The sequence below is a fragment of the Chelonia mydas genome, chromosome 3 (assembly GCF_015237465.2).
Source record: "Chelonia mydas isolate rCheMyd1 chromosome 3, rCheMyd1.pri.v2, whole genome shotgun sequence".
Lineage (NCBI taxonomy): Eukaryota > Metazoa > Chordata > Testudines > Cheloniidae > Chelonia > Chelonia mydas.
In genome coordinates, this window is record NC_057851.1 from 136346745 (window position 1) to 136370325 (window position 23581).

The 23581-nt window shown below is 42.0% G+C and overlaps 1 protein-coding gene across 1 annotated transcript; it reads left to right on the forward strand.

Moving 5' to 3' along the window:
• On the forward strand, positions 1-18930 carry DESI2 (desumoylating isopeptidase 2). Its single transcript, XM_037895348.2, has 5 exons — positions 1-461; positions 12680-12752; positions 13991-14084; positions 14989-15130; positions 17209-18930. The coding sequence occupies exons 1-5, from the start codon at positions 423-425 to the stop codon at positions 17437-17439; spliced, it is 579 nt and encodes a 192-aa protein (XP_037751276.1). The 5' UTR covers positions 1-422; the 3' UTR covers positions 17440-18930.
• Positions 18931-23581: the final 4651 nt, after the last annotated feature.

Genomic DNA, 23581 nt, shown 5'->3' on the forward strand with positions numbered 1-23581 from the left:
CCCGCCGCGCTGCATGCCGGGAGTTGGCCTCTAGACTCCGTGGAGGATGGGGGCGGGCTCGGGCTGCTCCATTTTGTCCCCATTGGAGGGTCGGCCAGGCCGCGCGCGGGCGGATTCCGGCGCTGCCCTGCCCCTGCCTGCCTAAGAAGCCGGGGTGGGGCTCGAGCGGGAGGCGGTGCCGTAGCCAAGCCCCGTCCCAGCCGCAGCCCCGAGTCCCGGCTTCTCCCCTCTGCCTGCCGCGGGGCGAGCGTCTCTCCCGGGGGCGAGGCCCCGTCTCCCCGCGGCAGCGGCTCCATGGTGCCTGCAGTAACAGGCAGGACGCGGAGGAGGCGCCCCCCGGGGGTCCCGCCCGCCCCAGCTCCGGGCGCCCCGCGGCCGCCGGCCTGACAGGCCCCAGCGCCAGGCGCGGCGGCGGCGGGAGGATGGCGGGCCAGCTGGTGATCCTCAACGTGTACGACATGGTGAGTGCGGGCCGGCTGCGCCGCGCCCCGAGCGGCGCCCCCAGCCCCGGGATCTCGCTGCTCGCCTCCGCGGGACTCGGCTTCAGGCGAGCGCCGCGGGGCCGGAGCAGCGCCGCTCTGCGCTCGGGCCCCGCGTCAGCCCGGCCGGGCGGGGGTTGCTTCCCCGCTAGCAGGGCGCTGTGAAACGCGGGCAGCTGGGGTCGGCGCGCCACTTCGGCGGGGTTGCGCTGCTGTGGGGAAGGAGGGGCTCGCCGGGGCATCAACAGGTGGGAGAGAGTCGGGCGGGGGCCGATAGGCTTCGCTGCTGGCTGAAGGCAGGAGCCGTAGGAGAGAGGACACCGTCTGTTGGCAGTAACAAGGGCGACTTGTGGTCCTATCTGACAAAAAAAACTTCGCCGTTCTAGTGTTGTGTTGAAGAACATAGTATTAATTTGGGATTTAGACTCCTCTTGACTTAGCAAAAGAACAAACGAGGGGAAATGATTAAAATGAAAAGGGTGGGGGGAAGAAACAAAAATGATCAAAGAAGGAAATTGGAAAAATCGGAATGACTTCAGAGCAGAGCAAAGCAAAGAAATCGGTACTGGTATAATTATAAAAAGAAAAGGAGTACTTGTGGCACCTTAGAGACTAACCAATTTATTTGAGCATAAGCTTTCGTGAGCTACAGCTCACTTCATCGGATGCATACTATAATTATGTGACTTTGAAATGTGATGAAATGATGAGGCTCTAATGAGTTTAGATCTGGATGGGGTGAGAGAGAACTTTTGACTAAAAACATCAGACTAGTTCCACATGAAGTGGAAGCTTTCTGAGGGCTTGTCTATACTACCGTGTGGGGTCGATCTAAGATATACAACTTCAGCTACGCTATTCATGTAGCTGAAGTCAATGTACTTACCGCAGTGAAGACACCATGGTAAGTAGACAGCTGACGCTCTCCCATCGACTTCTGCTTCCACTCCTCTTTCTGGTGGAGTACCGGAGTTGACAGGAGAGCACTCAGTGGCCGATTCATCGCGTGTGTACTAGACATGATGAATCAACCCCTGCTGGACTGATCACTGCCTGCCGATCCGGCGGGTAGTGTAGACAAGCCCTTAGCCCTGATCTATACTGGGGGGGGGGTCGAGCTAAGATACGCAACTTCAGCTACGCGACTAGCGTAGCTGAACTTGGCGTATTTTAGGTCGACTTAAACTGGCTGTGAGGACGCTGGCGAGTCGACCACTGCCGCTCCCTCGTCGACTTCGCTTCCGCCTCTAGCGAGCCCTTAGAGTGAAAGCTGAGCTTTCAGTTATTTGAAAGCTTGCATCAAATTTAAATTCCTTTATATAGGGCTCTAACCAGGAGAAAACCACAGTTTTGTGGCTGCTGATTCACAGAAAGTAGTCTTGATATTTGGGAAAACAATAAACATCTGAACAAACAACAGTATCTGAAGAAGTGGGTTTTTTACCCACAAAAGCTTATGCTCAAATAAATCTGTTAGTCTTTAAGGTGCCTCATTGTTTTTGTGGCTACAGATTAACACAGCTACCCCTCTTATACTTATTTGGGGGTGCTCTTAGTACACTGGATGCTCTTGGTTTGTTTGACCCAGGAGAGTAGGCCTGTCTTTCTCAAATAAAGACTGGTCTGGTAAAGAGTCAGTTGCCACATCTTCTGAAGTATGCGTTTGGGATCATTGGACTAGATGAGACTTAGTGTTCTAACTTCTAGGGTGACAAACCTCGGAAGCTGACTGACTTTGGTTTCTCCTTTTGCCCTGCATCTCTTTTGATTTCTTTATTTAAAGAGAGGATTATTATTCTGTGGGGTTTCTTTTCTCTTAAAAGGGATGGATGCTGAATTGGTGAGCAGTTGGTTCTGGTTCCTGTAGACTCACCAGTTCTGAATTTCCTGAATTATTTGTGCCAAAGTTTAGCATTATTTTTAAATTCTTTTGTATATTTCCTTATTTTTCTTAGACTGTGCATGATGATGGAGCTACTGTTCTTCACTAAGTTGCTATTCATTAAAAGTTTAACAAAGTACTAAGAATAAATAAATTCACCTGTAAAGCTGTCTTTTCTAACGTAAGGACAGTAAGTTGTTTCTTTACTCTGATGTTTTTGAAAGTTAAATTGAGCATTCCTTTTCAATCTGTCATAATACACAGGATATGTTGGGGGGGGGGTGTGTGGTTGTTTTTTATGCTATTTCTGAAGGATCAGACGTGCATAATACTCTTTCAGTATCATACCCATTTATTTCTTTAGATCAGGAGTTCTTAAACTGTTTCATGGTGTGACCACAACTTAATAGAGATTGATTTATGATCCACTTCCATCCCCTTTGCAGGCCCATGGAGACAACTCTCCCCTTTTTGGAACTGTGTAATTTCCATTTGACCTCAACAGCAATTGCTAAGTTGCTTAATGCTTTATTGGAAGGTACTCAGATGCTATGGAATCAAATGGTATGAGAAACTATATAGAATAGGAGACATGGATAAGTAATATGAGAAAACAGAGTGTGTTTTGTCTGGATTTAAGGCAGTTTCCAGCTAGAAATGAGAACCAGCACCAGCCAGCTTGCCACAGACCACACACAGCTTAAGAATCTCTGCATTATCCTATAATCTTTTGTATTGGAATAGCAGGCATAGTTAAATAAAACTAGCTGGCAAATATTTTGGATAGGCTTTTCCCTAACACTAACTGCTGTATTGGTTTAAAGTGCACTTGTGAATCATAGAATATCAGGGTTGGAAGGGACCTCAAGAAATCATCTTGTCCAACCCCCTGCTCCAAGCTGGACCAATTTTTGCCCCGGTCCCTAAATGGCTCCCTCAAGGATTGAACTCTCAACCTTGGATTTAGCAGGCCAATGCTCAAACCGCTGAGCTATCGCTCCTTCCCTAAATTGTTTGATGCTCTAAGGATGAAGGCTCCTGATTGGGTTTTATTATTTGGCTGGCTAATCATTTTAAACAAAAATCTAGTACCACTGTCAAAGTGTAAACGAAGTGTTGCTGTGAGAGGGGACAGGTTCATATACTAGTATACAGTGGGGAACCATCCTGCACTTGTAAAGCTAATGAACAAATTACATAATGGGATTGATCTTTGTTGCCAATTTCTTTAGTGCCACTACTTGTCACAGGAACAGATTTGCTTGGCCACCACAGGATTCATGATTGCTTTCAATCCTAGTTCTCTGTACCTCCAGTGGGTGAAGAAATAGCAGGCCTTGCTTGTACCTTGCATTTTGTTCTTTGAGTTCAGGAGCAAGGAAAAGACCTCTAGATACCTACATTGTGAATCCTCCTCTGATCCAGTGTAGAGACTAATTTGACTAAAATACACCCAGGCTCTTGATCTCTCTGGAGGGATTTTAAGCAGAATTGAAGATGCTTCGTTTTCTACCATGATGAGTCACTGTGTTAGAGGTAAAGGTTGGTTGGCTGTAGGGTGACCAGATGTCCTGATATATGGGCCTTTTCCTTATATAGACTCCTATTACCCCCACCCCCGTCCCGATTTTTCACACTTGCTGTCTGGTCACCCTAGTTGGATGTGAGTGGACATTTTGTGAATGCACATTCCTAACAGAGAACCACACAGACATTTTATGGTTGGATTCCATGCTGCTGGTTTAGAAGAGGCCATTCTGTCATACACTAGCAAGCTTCATAATTGCAATTCACCACTGTGGGGGAAGACTAGGCTTTAACTCGGCCAGTTTAGCATACGTTAAGGGCAGTGAACCTTGTCTGAAACTTTTGAAACTTGTTGGCTAGAGTATGTGAACATTGCTCTCTTAAATCCTAGTCTAGACAAAACCATAGGGAGAAGCTCTCGGTAGCACTAAAGGGGTCCCTCCACCCCAGTATTAACACCTGTGCAGATCAAAGGAGATTAGGTCCCAATTTTCAAGGATCTTGCAATCTAAAAAGACACAACATACTTAGTCATTGCAAGGCCATGCAATACTTCCACCTTTTGATCAGACAGTCAAGTATATCTCTTTAACATACTCTTTTGAGTAATCTTTCATATGCTTATAACTTTCAGCTTTGTAACAGAAGACCTAATTTTTTTCTGCATATCTTTTATGTGCAAAACTATTCAAATATTCAGAGTATCTCCTGAAACCCTTTTTTAAAAAAAAGACTCTGCAACTGGCTACTGACAGAGTAGACTGTCTTCTAACACCTGAAAGCCTGTGTGTAGAAGTAAACAGGTAGTCTCATGTATAGGAGTGTGTTTTGAGATGGCTAGAAAAGTGCACATGTGCTTCCAACAATCCCTTCATCCTGGTTTATAGTAGCCCTCTGTTGTTTATTGAACTCTTGCATCACCTATACCTTTCCTTATTAGGTATAGGCATGTATCCCCTGTCCTGATAGGCAAGGGGAACTTGCTCAGTTCCTTTAGAAGCCAGACAGGATAATGATGACCAGACGTAGGCCATGTCTCTATACTATGAGCTGGGGTGTGATTTTTTTTTTTTCCCGCTCCTTGTATAAGCATATTTGTGCTAGCTCTCATGCAAGTATAAATACCAGAGTACCTGTGGTAGCATGAGTAGCGGCAGCAGAGGCATGGCTGAACCATACCGAGTACATAGCCTTTCATTTTGCTGTGTAAAATAGATATCCTCTGGTGAGCCAGCAAATGCTGTTAATTGAATAACAGAAAATGCTGTTTGGTGCTATAGTTTCTGGACATCGCTTGGAGGCTTGTAAGGTCTTATTTGGGAAGATGCCGTAAGAAGGAAATTCCAAGAACCAGAGGCCAACAATCCTCTGCCACCTGGCTGATGTAGAAGAGGAATCAACCTCATTGATAGTCTGCATTGGTGTAACTAAGAGCCACATTTTCAGCCTGGCCTTGATTGCATGTGGAAAAAATGGAGGCCCAGTTATTATGCAAAGAAATGGAGCCCAGTATCTGAAAATCTGGCATAATGAACACAAAATATCAGGTACTTTAAATTCTCCTTTTAAATGTGTCTCAGTGGTGTGTTATGATGCTCTGTGCAATTCTGAACTCTTTCACCCTTATATGCAGCACAGTTGAACTAGTTAAGTATTTTTAAGGTTAACTCGCCTAGAGTGATAGAAAATAGCTTTTATTCTGAATATATTACTGACACCACTTTTTGTCCTATCCTGTGGTGGTATAACTATTATCCCAAACATATACTTATTACAGCTGTCTCCATCAGCAGCACTTCAGTAACAGCCAGAGGTTAGGAGTCTATTACAGGAGTGGGTAGATGAAGTTCTGTGGCCTGCAATGTGCAGGAGGTCAGACTAGATGATCAGGATGGTCGCTTCTGACTTTGAAGTCCTGAGTTTTCCTACATTCATGGGGTGAATTCTTCAGACTGCTGCTGTTCATCCCTCACAGTTCATTTCTATAATTAGGCACCGTCAATTGCCTGGTCAGAGCTTGGTTTCTCCTGTGGTTCCTGGCACAAAGCCCCTCATTCTTTTGTCACAAGTTGGTATTCCCATAGCACCTTTTGGGCATGGGGAGGCTGGATGTATGCCCCCCTCCTCAATTTCTTCTCAAAATGGGATGAGGAACATGCACTTCATCAGTTATCCCATTTTCCTAATTTTCCTTTATACACTTGTTGCCCTCCCAGCTACCGCAGAACCTTTTGGCCCAATGTTCCTTTCCTTGATAAAGGGACATAACACAGAAAATTACTTTCCTGCTATTTTAAGATAGTCTGATCCAAGTTGGGGAATGTTTTACTCTTATATGCACATATACATTCGCTAAAACATTCATTAAATATACAGCATATTCTCAAACCAGTGCTAGCCCAATATGCCTCAGCCGCTAAGTATTTCAGTGACCCAGTGTTCTCCATTGTGCAATACAGAATATCAAACAATACTGTGGGTCCATTCATGGAATAAGTTTCTTCAATAAATGGGGTGGCTTTTTGGGTACCAAAAACATCTGGACCTTTCTGGTTGTAAAAGCTACTCTTCAGCAACATTACAATTCAGGATAGCTAATTGCCAGGTGCTGATGTTGAAATAAGACTACCTGAATTATGAGAAGTTTAATGGTTTTGTTGACCTTTTGCAACAGGAACACTGAGAACAGTTTAGCACTATAAGTGAAGATCAATTCTTAGTAATGAGATGATCTTCCTGGCTTCAGTTGTCAGGTTTTCCACGTGGAGTAAAATTGAACATGGAAGATTTATGTTTTGAGGGCCACAAGCTTTTCACAGATGACTTGCTTCGTACCCGAAAGAATGCTAGGGTAACATGTAGATCTTTAGAGAAATAAGAGAGAATTTATCAGGTCTCAACCAGTGCAAAGATCACATCCTGCTCAATTTCCTGCCTTCTGTAGACCACTGGCTCAGAAGTGGAGATTTTCTTTTTATTTATTTATTTATTTTTTTTAAAGTATGCAAGGACCTCAACCGTATCATCCAAATGCCAATGCTGATGCTCAATCAAAGAGTCCACCCAATAACTAGTTTCTCGGCTGCATGACACTACCCCTTCATCCACAATTTGGGCACCACCTCTCTCTATTCCATTGAGCATGGGAGGCTATAACATTGGACAAATGAGTATTGGAGGCTATTATCAGGTTATATTATCCAGTTTACTTCCATCATGCCCCCCACTTCCCTGTCCCTCTTCAGGGACCCCCTCGTAATCATTTCCTGATGCAGGAAATCTCATTACTCCTAAGTCCAGGAACCATAGAACCACTTACGTCAACACAAGGGAAAAGGGCTCTATTCAGCATACTTTCTGATACCCAAGATAAACAAAAGGTTGGAGGCCAATTGAACAAGCATGTCAGACATCTGAACTTCAGGAAGGTACCTTAGCAGCTGTAATGATTATATACTTGTAATTTGATCACAATCCTTGCCAGTAGCAGGTCTTATCCCTCAGCCTGTCTTCTGCACCAAGGGTGTTCTCAACTCATAACAGTTGTAGATGCGTACCTGTGTCATCTAGGAATGAGTCTTTCCTGCCTTGATGATTGGCTCCTCAAAGGTTGGTCTCATCAAGAGGTGTGGTTGGCAGTTCAAACAACAACTTCACTGTTTCGAAGTGTAGATCTACAAATCTCAAGAAATCAATCTGGATTCCCTACACTGCAAATACTCTTCATAGGCGTGTTTCTTGGTTTAGTAACAGGCAGAGCTTAGCTCAGTCCTCAAGTTCCAGCAAGCACGTCTGCAATTGCTGGGACATGTTTTTTGTGACACAACACCAGGTTGCATCTTAAGTGGCTCAGAACAGTTGATGTACCTGAGACACACAATCTGAACAAACGGGTATCTATACCCATCTGGGTCCTTCAGTCACTCATCTGGTGAGAAAAATCCTTCCAAGGTTTGTGTAGGAGTTCCATTCAACCAGAATCCCTGAACAGTCATGTTAACATCAGATGGTTCCCTCTTGGGATTGAGAGCACATTTAGGTCCTCACAGTCCAAGGGAAATGTGCAAGCATTGTTCCTGTTGTGACCATCAGTCTGTTGGAGTTAAGAGCAGTCAGAAATGCTTTCCTTCACTTTCTTCTCTTGCTCAAAAACAAGTCCATCAAGATAATGACAGACTGCACAGTTTGTATGCATTATATCAACCATCCGGGTGGAGTGCGTTTTTTCTGTGCGCGCCCCCCCCCCCCCCCAGTGCTGGGTCCCAGTCTGAATGTTCTGCAACTACAAGCATGTTTCCTAATAGCTCTTAAGAATAGAGGAGGCCTTGTTCATCAGAAGTACAAAATGTACATTTAAATAGCAGAAAGGAATCTACAAGACACACTTACCTTCACTTCTGAAGGTATCTCTCGTATAACTGGTGACATCTTTGATCTGTTCAATCATTTCTTTCCACAATATTGGATTACCTGTTGACACTGAAGATGTCAGGTCCTTCTGTGAGTTCCATTAAAGTTCATTTAGTGGCAAAAAACATCTCTGCTTGTGCTAATAGAAAGCTTCTGAATATTTGCTTCATCTGACCAGTAAGATTCCTGAAAGGCCTTATGAATCTTTCTGCAGATTAGAGCCCCTACCCCACATAACAATCTCATGAAACCGCCCTTTGAGCCACTAGCTACATACTCAGTGCTACATTTGTCTATGAAAGACCTTTTTGGTGACCATCACTTCTGCTTAAATGGTTGGGGAGATGAGGGCTCAAGGGCGGACCCTCCATTTACTGTGTTCTCCAAGGAGAAGGTGTCATGGCCTAATCCAAAATTTTTACCTAGATTTTTTTTCTCAGTTTCACATAAACCAGTTTTATTTTCTAAGCTGAAAGAGTCTACACAGGAGTCTGCTTCCCATACAATGGATGTTGAGAGAGCATTAGCCTTTTACTTGGACAGAACAAGGCTTTTCAGAAAGAACCCCTAGATTGTGTCTGTTGCAGATAGTTCTCGGGGAGCCTTTATCTCCACCTAGAGACTAACTGGATCTGTAGATGCATTATTGCCTCTTTATGGTTCTGCTGAGGTTTCACCTTCCCTACAAGTGACTGTGCATTCTACTAGATCACAATCTAGCTCTGTAGCCCTACTCAGGATTGCTCCAGTTGCTGAAATATGCAAGGCTGCAGTATGGTGCTCGGTGCATATATTTTTCCACCCATTATACTTTGGTTCATGCTGCAAGATGAGATACTGCAGTAAGCAACACAGTTTGTTGTTCTGTGATGGACTTCCTCTCCCTTTCCTCCCCCCCCCTCCCCCAATGCTCCCACCTCCCTAAGGGGTTACTACTAGGAAGTCACCAACAGGGATGCTACTTGAAGGAGAGGTTACTCACCTTGTGCAGTAACTGGAGTTCAAGATCTGTGTCCGTGTGAGTGCTCCACTACCCTCTCTCTCCTCTGCTTGAGTTTTCTCTACAATGTTTTGTGGTAGAGAAGGAGTCGAGGGCAGTCAGCGCTACATAACCTCAGTGTAGGGCACATGCGCAGGCCGAACGGGTACTGCTACCAAAAATCTCCGATCAAAGACGCAAGGTGTGTGTGTTCCTGAAGTGGAGCACCCGTAATGGGACACATCTTGAACTCAAGTTACTGCATGTGGAGAGTAACCTCTCAATTTTTTTTAAAAAAGGCTATCTAAAGGCCCCAGTCCATAAGTACATATGACTACATGTTAGATGTCTCTTACTCCTGGGGGAATTCTGCACATGTGCAGAATTTGTCCCCCGCAGATTTCTTTGCTTCCCTGCAGAAAAATGACTTGCTGATGGGGAAGCAAAGGGAAGCCATGAACGGTTATGTGACCCTCCCTAGCAGTGTGTTTCAGGTGCCCAGGGCAGCTGTCAGGTAAATCACTATGGGGCAGGGGGAGGGACTGGGGAAGACCTGGCTGGTGGCTCCTACCCTGTGCCAGGCTCAGCTGCTAGTCCTGGCTGGGCTGGGGAGGACGGGACTTCTTCTTTCCCTGCACAGCATCTGTGGCTGGGTCAGACCCACCCCCAGATTTCTCCCTCCGCTGCAGGAAGCTCTGCAAACTTTCCCCCTGCTTCCTGCACTCATCGCTCCTCAGCTGAAGGGGGAGGGATCCCTGTACAGGGAGCTGCTCCCCCATCCATACAACCACCATGCATCCAGACCCCCTCATACCCAGACCCTCCCACTGAGCCTCACCCCCACCCTCCACTCACAACCCCTCCCCCCAATGAACCCCACTCCCCCAGCACCTGGACCACCCTGACAAGCCACCAGGATCCCCACCCCACTGAGCCCCACTCTTCCAGCATCTGGACCCCTGATCCCCCAGCCACCTTCACCTGGACCCCCCTGCAGAGTCCCATTACCCTTGCACCCAGAATCCCCCAACAAGCCCCTATGCATCCTGCTTCCCACCCCCCGCCTCATACCCAGATCCCCCACTGAGCTGCCTGCACCCAAATTGCCCTACACTAAGCCTCTCCATACTTGGATCCTGCCTTGCTGAGCCTGCCTGCCCACACCTGACATGGAGGACCCTGGGGTGTTTCTGGGGCAGTCCCTATCCTTGTTCTGTGTCAGGGTTGGGTGCAGCCTCACCACTGAGCCCATGTCCCAGGTGGAAGCTGCACAGTGATCTCTCACCTCTGTGCAGCCAGTGGCCTGGGCTCCCTAATGCCATGCTGGAGCCTCCACATTTATTTGACAAATTTGCAGAATTTTAAAATTCTGCACAAACTATTTAAATTTTTTTTGGCACAGAATGTGTGCCCTCAGGAGTAATCTTAACCTTTTCTGCAATTGTAATGAAAATGTGAACTTTTGGGAGTCTTTTGCTTAGTGTTTGTGTCCAAAGTAACATTCTGTCTTTTTCTGTCAGTTAAGATTTAAATGATTAAATCTACAGTTCTAGTATTGATGGAAGCTATGAAGAAAGTAGCTACAGCAATGTAACTATAGTATTGTTTTGTGATGCAATGTCTAGAATTTTTCCCTTATCCCAGTGGCAACTTCAACTAATGTGCATCTACTAGAAGAATTCTTAATAGAGCTGTTGGAACAAAAATATTGAATATTAACCCTGCTAAGTTGATGTAAATCAGCGTTGGTGTTTTAGAATACAATATTCCTTTTTTACTGTGACAAAATACACTTCCCTGAATGTGAAAATGAATGAGGTTCATATAATGGAGGTGAGGAATTATATTTATTGGATTGTTTTGGGATTCTAGAATTTACAAGGACACTCTGACCAGTCTTTGTCCATTTTTCACCCCATATTTTAGGTACTTCGAAAGGATTGTACACCAGTTATTTAACACAGGCTGCCAACAGCTTTACAGTACTTTGCAATCCCCCACATCTCATTTACTCTTCTTCATGGGAGTTAAAAGGAATCTTGTTCAGGCAGAAAATGTGACCAAGCTTTCAATGGCAGGTAGAGATAAGTAGTAATTATGCATAATTACTATTTCTGTGGAAAACTAATTCTATCTTGCTGGAAGTCTTTAATGGAGATATAAGAATTTCAGTAAGACTGGAGGTAGGGTAATTGAACTACAATGTGCTTTGTGCAGTTTTTGTAAAACTCACAATTGTGCAGGGAATCACGATTTGCTCAATAATTGTTAGAGCACTCGACGTATTTATAAAGTTTAAGGTACTATAACTGTGCTAAGTGAGGTCTGCACAATTGATAGGATGCTTGACAGACCGAAAGTATCTAGGATGCGGCCATAACGAGGTCATACTGCCTACCTGTTTTGCAGGGGCTGGTATTGAAGCCTTGCAATCTGATTCTATTTTTGTCTTCCACTGCCTTATACTAGAATATGGATGAAAGTCATTCTGTGTGATGGTTTTCGTTATGCTTGCAATTTAAACCGCAGCTTACGGTTGTATCTCAAAAAATAACTGTAAAGTCACCCTCTTGAACACTAGAGCAGCTTGTTTGTTTGATCATATTGGTTTTATTTTGCTACAGTTTTTCATTAGTTTTTATTCCTGTTACCCGTGTAGAGCACAGCTATGAGAGAACGAGATGAATTCTGTTCTGGCCTGGACACCAGAAATGTTAACTGAACTGTGTTTGCAAAATCTTCCTTTGCTACTGATAGTTGGACCTGCTTGACACAGATCTCATAGCAAGTTTTACAGGGTTGACCATTTCAAAAAAATTTACTTGTACACAAATATGGCTGCTTACTGCTGTGGCTTTTGGTGAGTGCCACATTTCAGCTTATTTGTGGCCAGAAGTACCGTTTATGTTAATTTTATCCTGCCCTGCACAAAAAAAAAGTGCAGATATCACTATAAATGACAGTTGAGACCAGTTTGTCTTGACTGTAGAAACCAGCACAATCCTACTTTTGCTCATGCTTTTCCTTAACAAGAAATATGAAATCATGACCATGCTCATACATGCCAGTTTGTATAAAAACTTTAACTGCTTCTAGCACATTCCATCTGAGAGATTTTATTTATGTGCAACACAGTGGCAAGAGACACTATTTAGATCTTGGAATTTTGATTGCTCACACATGTCCTTTTTAAAGTAGAACTTAATGGAATTAGTCAAATCCATGGCTGTAAATTTTAATAGTGTGTTCTGTAGCTGACTTTCCAAAGAATGATTACATAGGTTCACTGAATGTTCAGCTCTTGTGCTTTGGTAGTCAGGACAGATAATTCAGATCAATTTTGTACCCAAATATAAATTATTTGTACTGGAAACTCATTTGAACTTTTTTTTCTTTTTTCAGTATTGGATGAATGAATACACCTCCTCCCTTGGAATTGGAGTATTCCATTCAGGAATAGAGGTATATGGCAGAGGTATGTACATTCAGGAAACTTTAAATTTACTCTTCATTCTAGGTAAACACTTTGTATCCAAAACCATCTTTCATGTATGCCACCAATGAGGCAGAAGTATTGTCTGGTTCCCATATCTTGTTTGTCATACTTTTGTTCTCTCCCTGCAACAAACCTTGAACACCAGTCATCTGGCTATCCACTCACGTGTTTCCGTGTAGCTGTGCAACTGTTAAAAAATAAGGAGCCAACTAATTATAGTGGTATTAATTTGGATTTAGAACTCTTAATTGTGATTAATGTTACTACAGTCCTATCATGCGTTTCCTTCCTGAATAATATAACAATTCTCCAGTGTGATAGGCCATGAACAGACTAGGACAATAGATTGTAATTTTAAAAGTGTTAACAAACATGGTTTTTTAAACAGGACTCTCATCTGTTGTAGACAAAGCACTTCTTATTTAAAAATGTCATATGATCACGGGTAACCATAAGATAAGGGTGTGTTGTGAGTTTGGGGGAGAGGACGGGAGCATGAGGTTACAGTTTAGTCTCCCTCAGAGCATAACATAGTCTTTTGTGTTGTGTACTGTATAGCATTTTCTTTATTCTGCAGAGACCGAAGGAAGTTCCTTGTGAAAGATAATGGAGTTTCACTTAGTGTGCTATGTAATATTTTCCTTTTTAACTCTGTTTATGCCAGCAGATATGAAGCACAGACTTTAGATCTGGGTACTTTATCTTGTTTTTCTTCTAGTTAAAGAAAAGAAATTTTAAATGTAATAAAGTAAAGAATTTAAATCCGTAAATCGAGAGATTCAAACACCAAGCTTGGTACAGTAATGCTAACTGCCAAATTACATTTCCTTTGTATCTTGTAGAGTAAGGCATAAATAATTTGAGGTGCCAGTCGTCCAAATATTTATGCACATGCTTGAAGTTAAATATATTTTTAGGTGTTGGTGAGATTAGGATGTGAATATTACACATGCCAGTGTCCTAGAATACACTGTGCAAATTTAATGTGAACATATTTGAATTTTGATTCTTTCTCTTAGTTAAAATTGGTAATCTTAACTATTCATTAGTAGATCTCTGCATTTATTTCTCTTGCAGGCACGATGTTTGATTTTTTTCAGTTTAAGATCTTTATGAAGAAATTGACCTTCACTTACTGGTCATTCAGTAATCTGGGATACACATCTGATTGTTATTTATTTGTGCAGGTTGTATTAAATTCTGAATTTCTCTTTCAGAATTTGCTTATGGTGGTCATCCTTATCCTTTTTCTGGAATATTTGAAATTTCTCCGGGAAATGCTGCTGAACTAGGAGAAACATTTAAATTTAAGTAAGGAAGGTGTTTTTGTTTTGACTAAAAAAGTGGAACGACTAAAACTTTGCTTTATTGCATTAATTCCTGAGTTTTTGTCAGAGGTCTAATCTGATCACCCAGGGCGGATAGTATTTCTCTGCAAGGGGGTCATGAAAGGAAGCTGAGGGGAGTTGTGTGGCATTGAAATCTTAAGCAAAGAATCTCTTACCTGTGTACCCCTATTGTTCAAGATTAAGTATTCTTCAATCCTCTCAAAATACCCATTATATAAATGTATTGTTAAATATTGTACTTAGTAATAAATATAAGATGTCATGTAATCCTTTTCCTTTGAATAAGGTGTAGCCAACTGTTGTCATAGTTTCTTCAGCACTCACTTTTAAATCAAGATTGAATGCTTTTCTAAAAGAGATGCTCTAGGACTTCTTTTGGGAGAAGTTCTATGGCCTGAGTTATACAGATGGTCAGGCTAGATGATCAGTGGTCCTTTCTGGCCTTGGAATCTGAAACACTGAGAGGCTTCCCATCTCTTGTCTCTATTCCCACAGTACTGTTAAGGTTTCCTTGGCACTACCTCCAGCAGCTGGCTCTCATCTACTGCTCACCTGCTGTGTGCTAGCTGCCTTTTAAAAGATCTGGGAAACAGAAATTGTATTCTACTCCAAAAAGAGTGGAGTCTCAAAGACTATAGTTCTGCTTAGCTTAATGAGAGGACTGCTACTGGAGAAGGGGAGACCGTCTGTATGGAGGACATTAAGCGTGGGGCATGGGAGGAAGAACGTAAAAGAGAATAGAAGGGTAACCACACACAACTTGGGTGCACTATCACATCACCCACAGAGCAGTGGGAGAACAGTAGTTTGTCTTGTGTCTTAAGTTTTGGAAGCATTGTCACCCTATTATCTCTTCTTGTTTTTAGAGAAGCTGTAGTTCTAGGCAGTACTGACTTCATGGAAGATGACATAGAAAAAATTGTAGAAGAGCTTGGAAAAGAATTTAAAGGAAATGCCTATCACTTAATGCACAAAAACTGTAATCATTTTTCTTCAGCTTTATCAGAGGTAAACAAACATGGGCTTTGTACCTTTCCGCAAAACTGCTTTTTAAATGGTTGGACAGCATCAGTATTTTCTACCTGTCGTGTAGATTGTGTATACCTTTATTTGCCATTTTATTTTTCTAACATTTTTAGGTAAATCTCTCCCTTGTTTCAGGCATAATGATTATGCTTATGTCCAAGACTTCAGTGCCAACAAAGCTCAGTAAATTAACTTTATTTGAATGCTACCAATGTACTTATCTCATTATGAAAATAAGACCCAGTCACTACCCCAAAGAGACTACATTCCCAAGTCCGATACATAGTACAGTGGTTGTTAGTATAGGTTTGAAATGGCTTAGGAGTCTTGAGATCATTGCTGAAAATGGGATGGATGACTTTTAAATTAAATGAATTGCAACAGCAAATCCTCAAACATGGAACTCTTACGTTTGAAAAGACATCAAGCTTATCAGAAATGTGCTGGTGTGTTTCATATTAGAAATGAAATAACAAAATATTTGAAGTTCCACAAAATCACCTTAAATCTAATGCTGTCTCCTCAGCCACTTATAGGTCAGAAACTCCACTTTTATCCTCTATGAACCAGATCCTCCCCTCACCCTAAACTGGTGTTATGTGAGTATAAATCCACTTACTTCAATGGAGATACTCCTGATTTTCACTGGACAGAGATAAAGGATCAGAGTTACACTGTTTATGGAATCTTACCTCAAAATAACTTGTTTCCATCACTTAGTTTTCTGTGCAACCTTCTACTGAGGCTTGCATTTCAATGCTTAATTATTTTACTGCTAATCAAAGCGCTCCAAAAGAGGAATAATTTCCTATATAAACCCTCGTGGAACTTTTTACTTTTTAAAAGACTAAACTTAATAAAATCTGCAGTAAAACTGTTCCAGTTTCAAAATGCAACTGAGAAGTCAAATGTCAGTTGTTGGTGTACATGCAGTCTTAACTGTGTCTGCTTGTGCATGTATGGAGTGCAATCCTGGCCTCCCTGAAGTCAATAGGTGTTTTTCCATTGACTTCAGTGGGACAAGGATTTCATCCATAGTCTTTAATTACATGATCACATAACTTGTGCTGCACCCCATACAGTGTGTAGTGAATAAGACAAAGGTACGTAATGAAAAGCAGGATTTAATTAAGACACACGCTGTTCAGTTATAATCGTGCAAATCAAGGTAGAACTCCTGACAGAAATTAACTTGTTCCAAATTTTCAGTGGAGTAAGTGAAACCAGAATTGGACATTGTGAATGAGATAGAGCTGCTCCCATTATATAGTGAGGATAAAAATTTAGTATAGTTAACTTTATATTAAAAATGCTTATTTTTACTGAACCTTCATAAGGAAAATAACATCTGTTGAGGGTAATTGTGTGCTGTGCAGCTCTCGTCTTCTGTTTTGATAAACTTAAACATTGCACATATGAATCATTTACTGGGCAGCATTTAGCTTATTCACTGAATGAGACAATGGTCCTCTGTATGATCATGTCACTGAAAGCTATCATAATAAATATATGCAGCTGGGCAGAGTTAAGCTTAAGTATACAAATATAGCTTTGACGTTTTCTGTCTCTTGTGAGCTTTCTTTTGTGACATTAATTGGTGGCTTTAATTTCTTTTAGTTTTATAGAAAAATCTATATGAATAGTGAGCTTTTTCTTTATCTTCTACCTTACTTCTGAGGAATTCTCTACAGATCTAAAACTTACACTAAACGCTGATATCATTACAGTGCTTTTTGTGTGAGATTTCTGAAAAGATGATTGGGTATTTTTGCCAGTTTAGACAGATTCAGCTCTTAAATGAGAAGCATTACTCTTGTTCGAAGTGACATGGGCGTCTACACCATCCACAGGAATGTTCTTTTTGATCTGCCTACTAAAACAACTTCCTTGCTTTAGTGTGTGTGTGTGTGTGACTGACTCATTAATGTTTTTGATGTAAGCCTTTAGGATGCTGTAGTTGGGACTTGAAGGAGTTCATTTTTTCTATACAACAATCTATCTACTTTAGTCCGTTCGTGATCTAACTATAAGGCAAACCCTAATCCCCTCTTTCTTTTTAGATTCTATGTGGGAAAGAGATTCCACGTTGGGTGAATCGCCTCGCCTATTTCAGCTCTTGTATACCATTTCTCCAAAGCTGCCTACCGAAGGAATGGCTTACTCCTGCAGCTCTTCAATCTAGTGTCAGCCAGGAACTACAGGAGGAGCTGGAGGAAGCCGAGGATGCTGCAGCAGCTTCCCTGTCAAACTCTGCATCGGGATCTAGGACTGGACGCCACACCAAACTATAAATCTCTCTCCAAAGTAACACATAATTCTAAACACTTCAGTTGAATATCTCCAGCAATTGACTTCATTACTCAAAATTAGAGAGCTGACTTTAACATTCCTTTTGTATGAAAAATGGCTCTCTCCACCTCCAAGACCCAGTTATTTCAGCTCAGGATTATATATGTAGTGAAAAGAATCACTGGGAGATAGGGGAAGACATTTGTGTGAAGCCACTCTTTTTTTCACTTTCACCTGTTCTATGAACTTGAATTTACATAACAGATCTTGTATAAAACAACTGAAATTATTTGTTTACAGTATTGTGTACTGCTGTTTACAAGTCCTGTGTGGACTCCTGCCACCATGAAAGAAGAGAAACTCTGAGCTCAGTTCATTCCTGGTGTAACTCAAAAGGGCAGTGGAGTCACACCAGTGATAAATTTTGTCCAGTGTCTTCATGAATTAGGAAGGTAAACTTCCTCCACTTCTGACAGTTGCCAGAGATAAATATAGCAGAAATGGTTAAGTACTGTATATGTGAACAGGGTACCATACATTTAGAGTGGTTGATATAAAAAGGTAGATTGGCTTAGTGTGTAACAAACTGTTACTAGAAGTATGACCTCCACATTAAAGTGTGGAGTTTTGCACATATGAGGGGAGAGTTTGTGTAACTACAATCCGCGTTGTGTTTACACATCTGATCCATAGCATCATATTTCAATCATATAGTCATTACATTTCTAAAAGGTGCCCCATATTCGTCTTTATTTTAAATTCTGTTTGAGTAGAGATGTAGAATCATTTTGAGTATCACCAGTTCAAACTGTCACACATCAGGTCACACTGTCTGGTTTATTTAATTTAAAATGTGGAACAATAGGATTAAGAACACTAGTACTTTGAATTGGTTTGTATGCTTCATGTAACATTGGACAGTAATACATAACACATGGATGGGTTGGGAATGGCCATACTTCCCTTACTCATGATTGCTTTATTTGAATTCTGTAACCATTCCTAACTCATGAAAACAAAATATGAATTATTCCCTGCTAGATACTCATACTTCCATACACACACGGTAAGGAGAAGTTGATTTTATTCATTATCTCCATCTGTGGCATTAACTTTGTCATATGCATTGAAGATTACATACACCTACGTATACACACGGCAGAACTCCACTAATCTGCATGTGGTGTTACTCCCGTCTCAAGTTGGCAGATGTAATAATTATTTTAGAAAATGACAGACTCTTGCTGGTACATCATGGATTATAATTAAAGCTAAATTATAATTAGTGATCGGCATATGTTATGGAATGCCTTATTCTTTTTATTGTTCACTTACTGCATTTTGAACATTAATTAGAAACTTGCAGTGGTTCCCCCAGTCACTGGTATAAATCAGTGAGGTTCTCCACTCTATATAGAAATACAGTAGCAAAAGATGGGAGTCTGACTGTTTTTTGTTAGATTTGTTGCCTTAAGGAACTTTCAGTAAACTACTAAAAAAACCAAACCCAAAACTGAACACCATTTATAAACGTATCAGTTCACACAGACCTGCATTAAACAACTTTTATAAATTTTTCAGGGTGTCACTAGATTTGCTAAATCTAACTTATGTTAGAGTAAGGACTTGTTGCAATAAGCTAAATGAAAATGCTGACTTTATTTTTGTTAATAGCTGAATCTGCAGGTGCTGGGACAGCACCATACTTTAGGTTACAAATATAAACCTTTGGCAAGTAGTGCCACTTAACCTTTCAAAAGTGCAGATTAGGCTACATCATTCTATTTATAACTTCCAGGAGGACCCAGTCCAATTCCTGTTGAAGGCAGTGGAATTGCTGCTACTGGCTTCAGCAAGAGTTGGATTAGGCCCTATGGAAAAACAATTTGCAAACTTGAATTGGGTTCCTGTTTGAGGTAATTATGTGTTAATACCATCAAAAGAGAGGCCAGATGAAATAGCTTGTAAAAAATTGATGTGTTCAGTTCTGAACACAATCTATAGAAATCACACACGGCTATTTCTAGAGAAAATGAGGTGCCATAATCTCATTTAAAAGTAGTCTTTTGTTACATATTTTACTATCTCTCAGGAAGTAACAAGTGGTGGCAGCTGACAAATCTACTGTGACAGCAATTTCCCTGAGTGACTAGTCTGAGTATGATTATTTAGACTTCAGAAGACATAAATTGACTTTCCACGTTGATTTGTTTTCATGTTTAATTCTGAATTGAGGTCAGTGTTACTTTCTCTAGTGAAAGTGAATAGGGTGGTTTCTAGTCAATTAAGGATAATTGAAGTAAATAAAGCACTACAGACAGTTAAGACAATAGGAAATTGGTGGTTTCTGCCTCAGATCTAGAGCTGAGGTGGTAATCTCTTGGCAAAGCAGGTTCTTGTTTTCAGCTCAGGGTTGAGACCATGGGTTGGGGCTTTGGGAAAAACAAACAAACAATCTAGCATGTATTGTAGCTTTTCTTAGGGTTTGAAAGAAACACAACTGGTTTTCATTGCTACCTAATTTTTATGTACCAACATCAGATTTTTAGGCTTCCAATATACCCACAGCACTGCCACAAATCTCTCTACTTTCATAAAGTGACAACTGCAGCATGTACAATGCAAGAAACAAAGTACAGATACACAGCACAGTTTTTATTGGAGTAAAACTTAATATTTTTTATAAAGCAGACTGGTTGGAAAGTTTGTTATAAAAATATGCTCATGTTGTTGGTAGTTGTACAGATGAAGATATCGTCATGTGTTCCACTGTTTGTTTTATTTCAAGCCATCCATTCACTTTTTCCATCCTGTGGAAAAAAATTGACATCTGAACCCTGAAGTCTATTCCGTATTGCATCTTAAAGTGATGGTACTGTTATCTCTGATCATGGACTCTAAACTCAGTCTCCACTTGATGCCTAAAAAAACACCCTGCCAACGGTTGCTCTCATTTGTTAGCAATAGTGCAAGTTACCTTTCACCAGCATTACTGCCAAGCAGGGAATTACACTTTTAGTCAACTAGTGATCACACTGTGTACTAGGAATTGAACACTCCAAAAGGCTGCGAGAATGCTGGACACCTTGAGTCTTTCCATCATAAAACGGGTAGAAAAATAATTCATTGCATCAGGGTTCTAATCCGTTTCCTTTCTGGTTTTTTAATTTTCTGAAAGATAGTACTTTTGATACATACTGTATCTTTAATTACAGAAAGTCACTTTTGTTTAAGATGCCATTTTTTCAGTGAGCCAAAAATATCCAATGTACTGTCAGTGCACGACAATAACTTCAAAATGATTTGATAAAAATGCAGTTGGTTTTCTTTTAAACCTTGCAGCGCAACTCTAATCACAGGTGAGACGTGAAAAATTTCACTCTTGGAAGGTGGTTACAAGTTGTTGAATCTTCACAGACAGATTTTTGTAAACTTGAATTCAAGTTTACTGTAATTCATAGTGTTTGTATAAACTATTCAGAGATTTGACTTTTGTTAGCTTCTTGACATGTCAAGGTGTCTATCATGTTAAACTTAGTCTTCAGTTTATTAAAAATACTTTTATAAAAATTACTGTTTATTGTATTCTTACCATTTTCCAAATATTTTTGGTTGAGATTTTGTCTGATCAGTACTGCAATATTAGCTCATCATTTTCTGACAACTTGCAGGAGAAGAATATTTTACTCCATGGGTAAGGACCACCACCTTTTTTTTTTTTTTTTTGTTATACAGGCCCTGATATTCTAGACTACTTATGATTTAGTACAGTGGGTGCATTTAAAGTTCATTCCAGTTGGAGCGATTACCAGTTCAGGCAGTGTTCCTCACTAGATAGAAATAACTTCTGAAGCTGTAATGTATCAAACTGAAATGAAGTTAAGTGTGCCCACTGTATCAATGTTGCTTCTATGCAACCACGAGTAGGCAGGTTTATTTTTTAAAAAGCCGCAGTAATATTACTGCGGCATCTGTAGGATTTCCTCCAAGGATAGAAAATACAGCAAATACCACAATAAAGCCAATAGACCGAGTAATGGTTCTGTGACAACGGGAATTTTCTGTAATATTATTGAGTCCTATGTATGCAATCTTGCCTATTGATAAGATGTGGCTGTTGGAAGGAGTCAAGGCTCCCACCTGGAGTGTGACCAAGGAGGCTAGACCAAGAGAAGACAGCTTGAACAATGGGGTTCACCTCAGCTTGGCTAACCAGAATGGTCTATGCTTTAACCTTCAGTTGTCTACGCCAGTGGTCCCCAAACTTTTCATGGTAGTGACCCCATTACCCCTGTCTGCATGCCCCCAGGAGTAGGGCCATGGTTCCGGGGGTGGGACCACAGCTGGGGGCAGACCACGGGCTGGAGCCAGGAAAGGAGCTTAGGGTCGGGGCTAGTGGCTGGGAGCCAGGGCAGGACCAGAGCAGATTGGGGCTGGGTGATCCTCCCTCCCTGCTTCCCATGGGGGCTGGCCCAGGCTTTTCTGTGCCCCCTGAATGTTCCTCTGTGCCCCCCTAGGGGGCGGCATGCACCACAGTTTAGGGACCACTAGTCTGTGCGCTAACTGGAGAACTTCCTATGCTGTGTTCCAGTTGACTAATAAACCCACCTGTTTTGACGAGTGTCACTGCAATTGCTTTGTGAAGTGCATTAATCCCTGGAGCGTGTACAAGTCTATCTCAGCTGGACTCTGAACAGAGCTCACAATGTGAAACAGGAGTGCTGACAGCCCAGAGGTCCACTCTTAGGAGGCAGTGAAGCTGCATGGCTTACAGGGGAGGAAGAGGTGAGACCCTTAGGGAGTCTGGCACACTGAAGGGATTCCTCCGATAGACTTCCAAAGCTGGGGCTGTACTGATCCTATAGATCAGTGACAGGTTCCCAATCTAAATGTACAGCAGTCATAATTCCTTCAGTACTAAAGTCATAAAAGCCAAATGAAGATGTCCCACAAGTTTTAACTGGTGGAACTTTAGAGGTCATGGTAGTTAAATGTGAAATCTGTTCAAAATCTTTGTATGTATTGCCTGAGAGGAGAATGCAGTTACATTGCTGAGAAACAGAAATTTGGTATGTGGCTCCACATTTTAAAGGTCTGTTTGTTAGTACTGGGATGTGGCACTGTCTCTTGATATGTGGAGTTTTGTGAAGATCTCTACTTTGAAAAGGGATGTAATGTATTGTGACAAAGTTCCTCCTCTGCTTTTTGGGGGGATTTGCTCGCCTCAGAGGTTTACGGCAGCCCTCAGTTTGGCCATTTCTGCTAGAGGTTCAAACCTGCCATTCACTCAGCTAACCTCATCACTGGCCAGCATGGGGGAAACTGAGAATGATCTCTGTTGTCCCACCTACTGGGTCAGGAACAGGCCTGATCCCTTTCCAAACTAGACCTTCCCTTCTGGTGTTTCTCACAGACCAGGTCAACTGCTCCTGTGTCAGATACGGAGTTGGGGGGGGTCCACCCTCTACACTGGGGTCCAACCCAGGGCCTTGTGGATCACAGCTGTCTACAATGTCTCCTGGAACAGCTATGTGACAGCTACAACTCCCTGGGCTACTTCCCTATGGCCTCCCCCCAGCACCTTCTTTATCCTCACCACAGGATCTTCCTCCTGAAGCCTGATCACGCTTGTGCTCCCCAGTCCTCCAGCAGCACGTCTTCTCACCCCCTGCTCCTTGTGTGCCCTCCACTAACTGATGGGTCCTGATTTAAACCAGGTGTCCTGATTATCCTGCCTGCCATAATTGATTCTAGTAAGTTCTTAATTGGCTCCAGGTGTCTTAATTAGCTTGCCTGTCTTAATTGGTTCTAGCAGTTTCCTGATTGCTCTAGGGCAGCCGCTGCTCTGGTCACTCGGGAAACAGAAAACTGTTCATCCAGTGGACAGTATATTTGCCTTCTACCAGACTTCTGTACCCCCCTGGTCTGGGTCTGTCACAGTATATAAATGTAATACAGGCCATACTTGGTCAGACCAATGGTCCATCTATCCCAGTTTCTTGTCTTTTGGCAGTGGCAAGTTCCAGATGCTTCAGCAGAAATGAACAGAACAGGGCAGTTTTAGGGTGATCCTTCCCACCATTCTGTTGCAACTTCCAGCAGTCAGATTTAGAGCCACCCCAAACATGGGGTTGCATCCCTGAC

Coding starts and splice junctions, on each gene's coding strand:
- DESI2 (XM_037895348.2), top strand. CDS start 423: ATGGCGGGCCAGCTGGTGATCCTCAACGTGTACGACATG. Junction 12,753..13,990: donor AATAGAGGTATATGGCAGAG/GTATGTACATTC, acceptor TTTCTCTTTCAG/AATTTGCTTATGGTGGTCAT. Junction 15,131..17,208: donor TTTCTTCAGCTTTATCAGAG/GTAAACAAACAT, acceptor CTTTCTTTTTAG/ATTCTATGTGGGAAAGAGAT.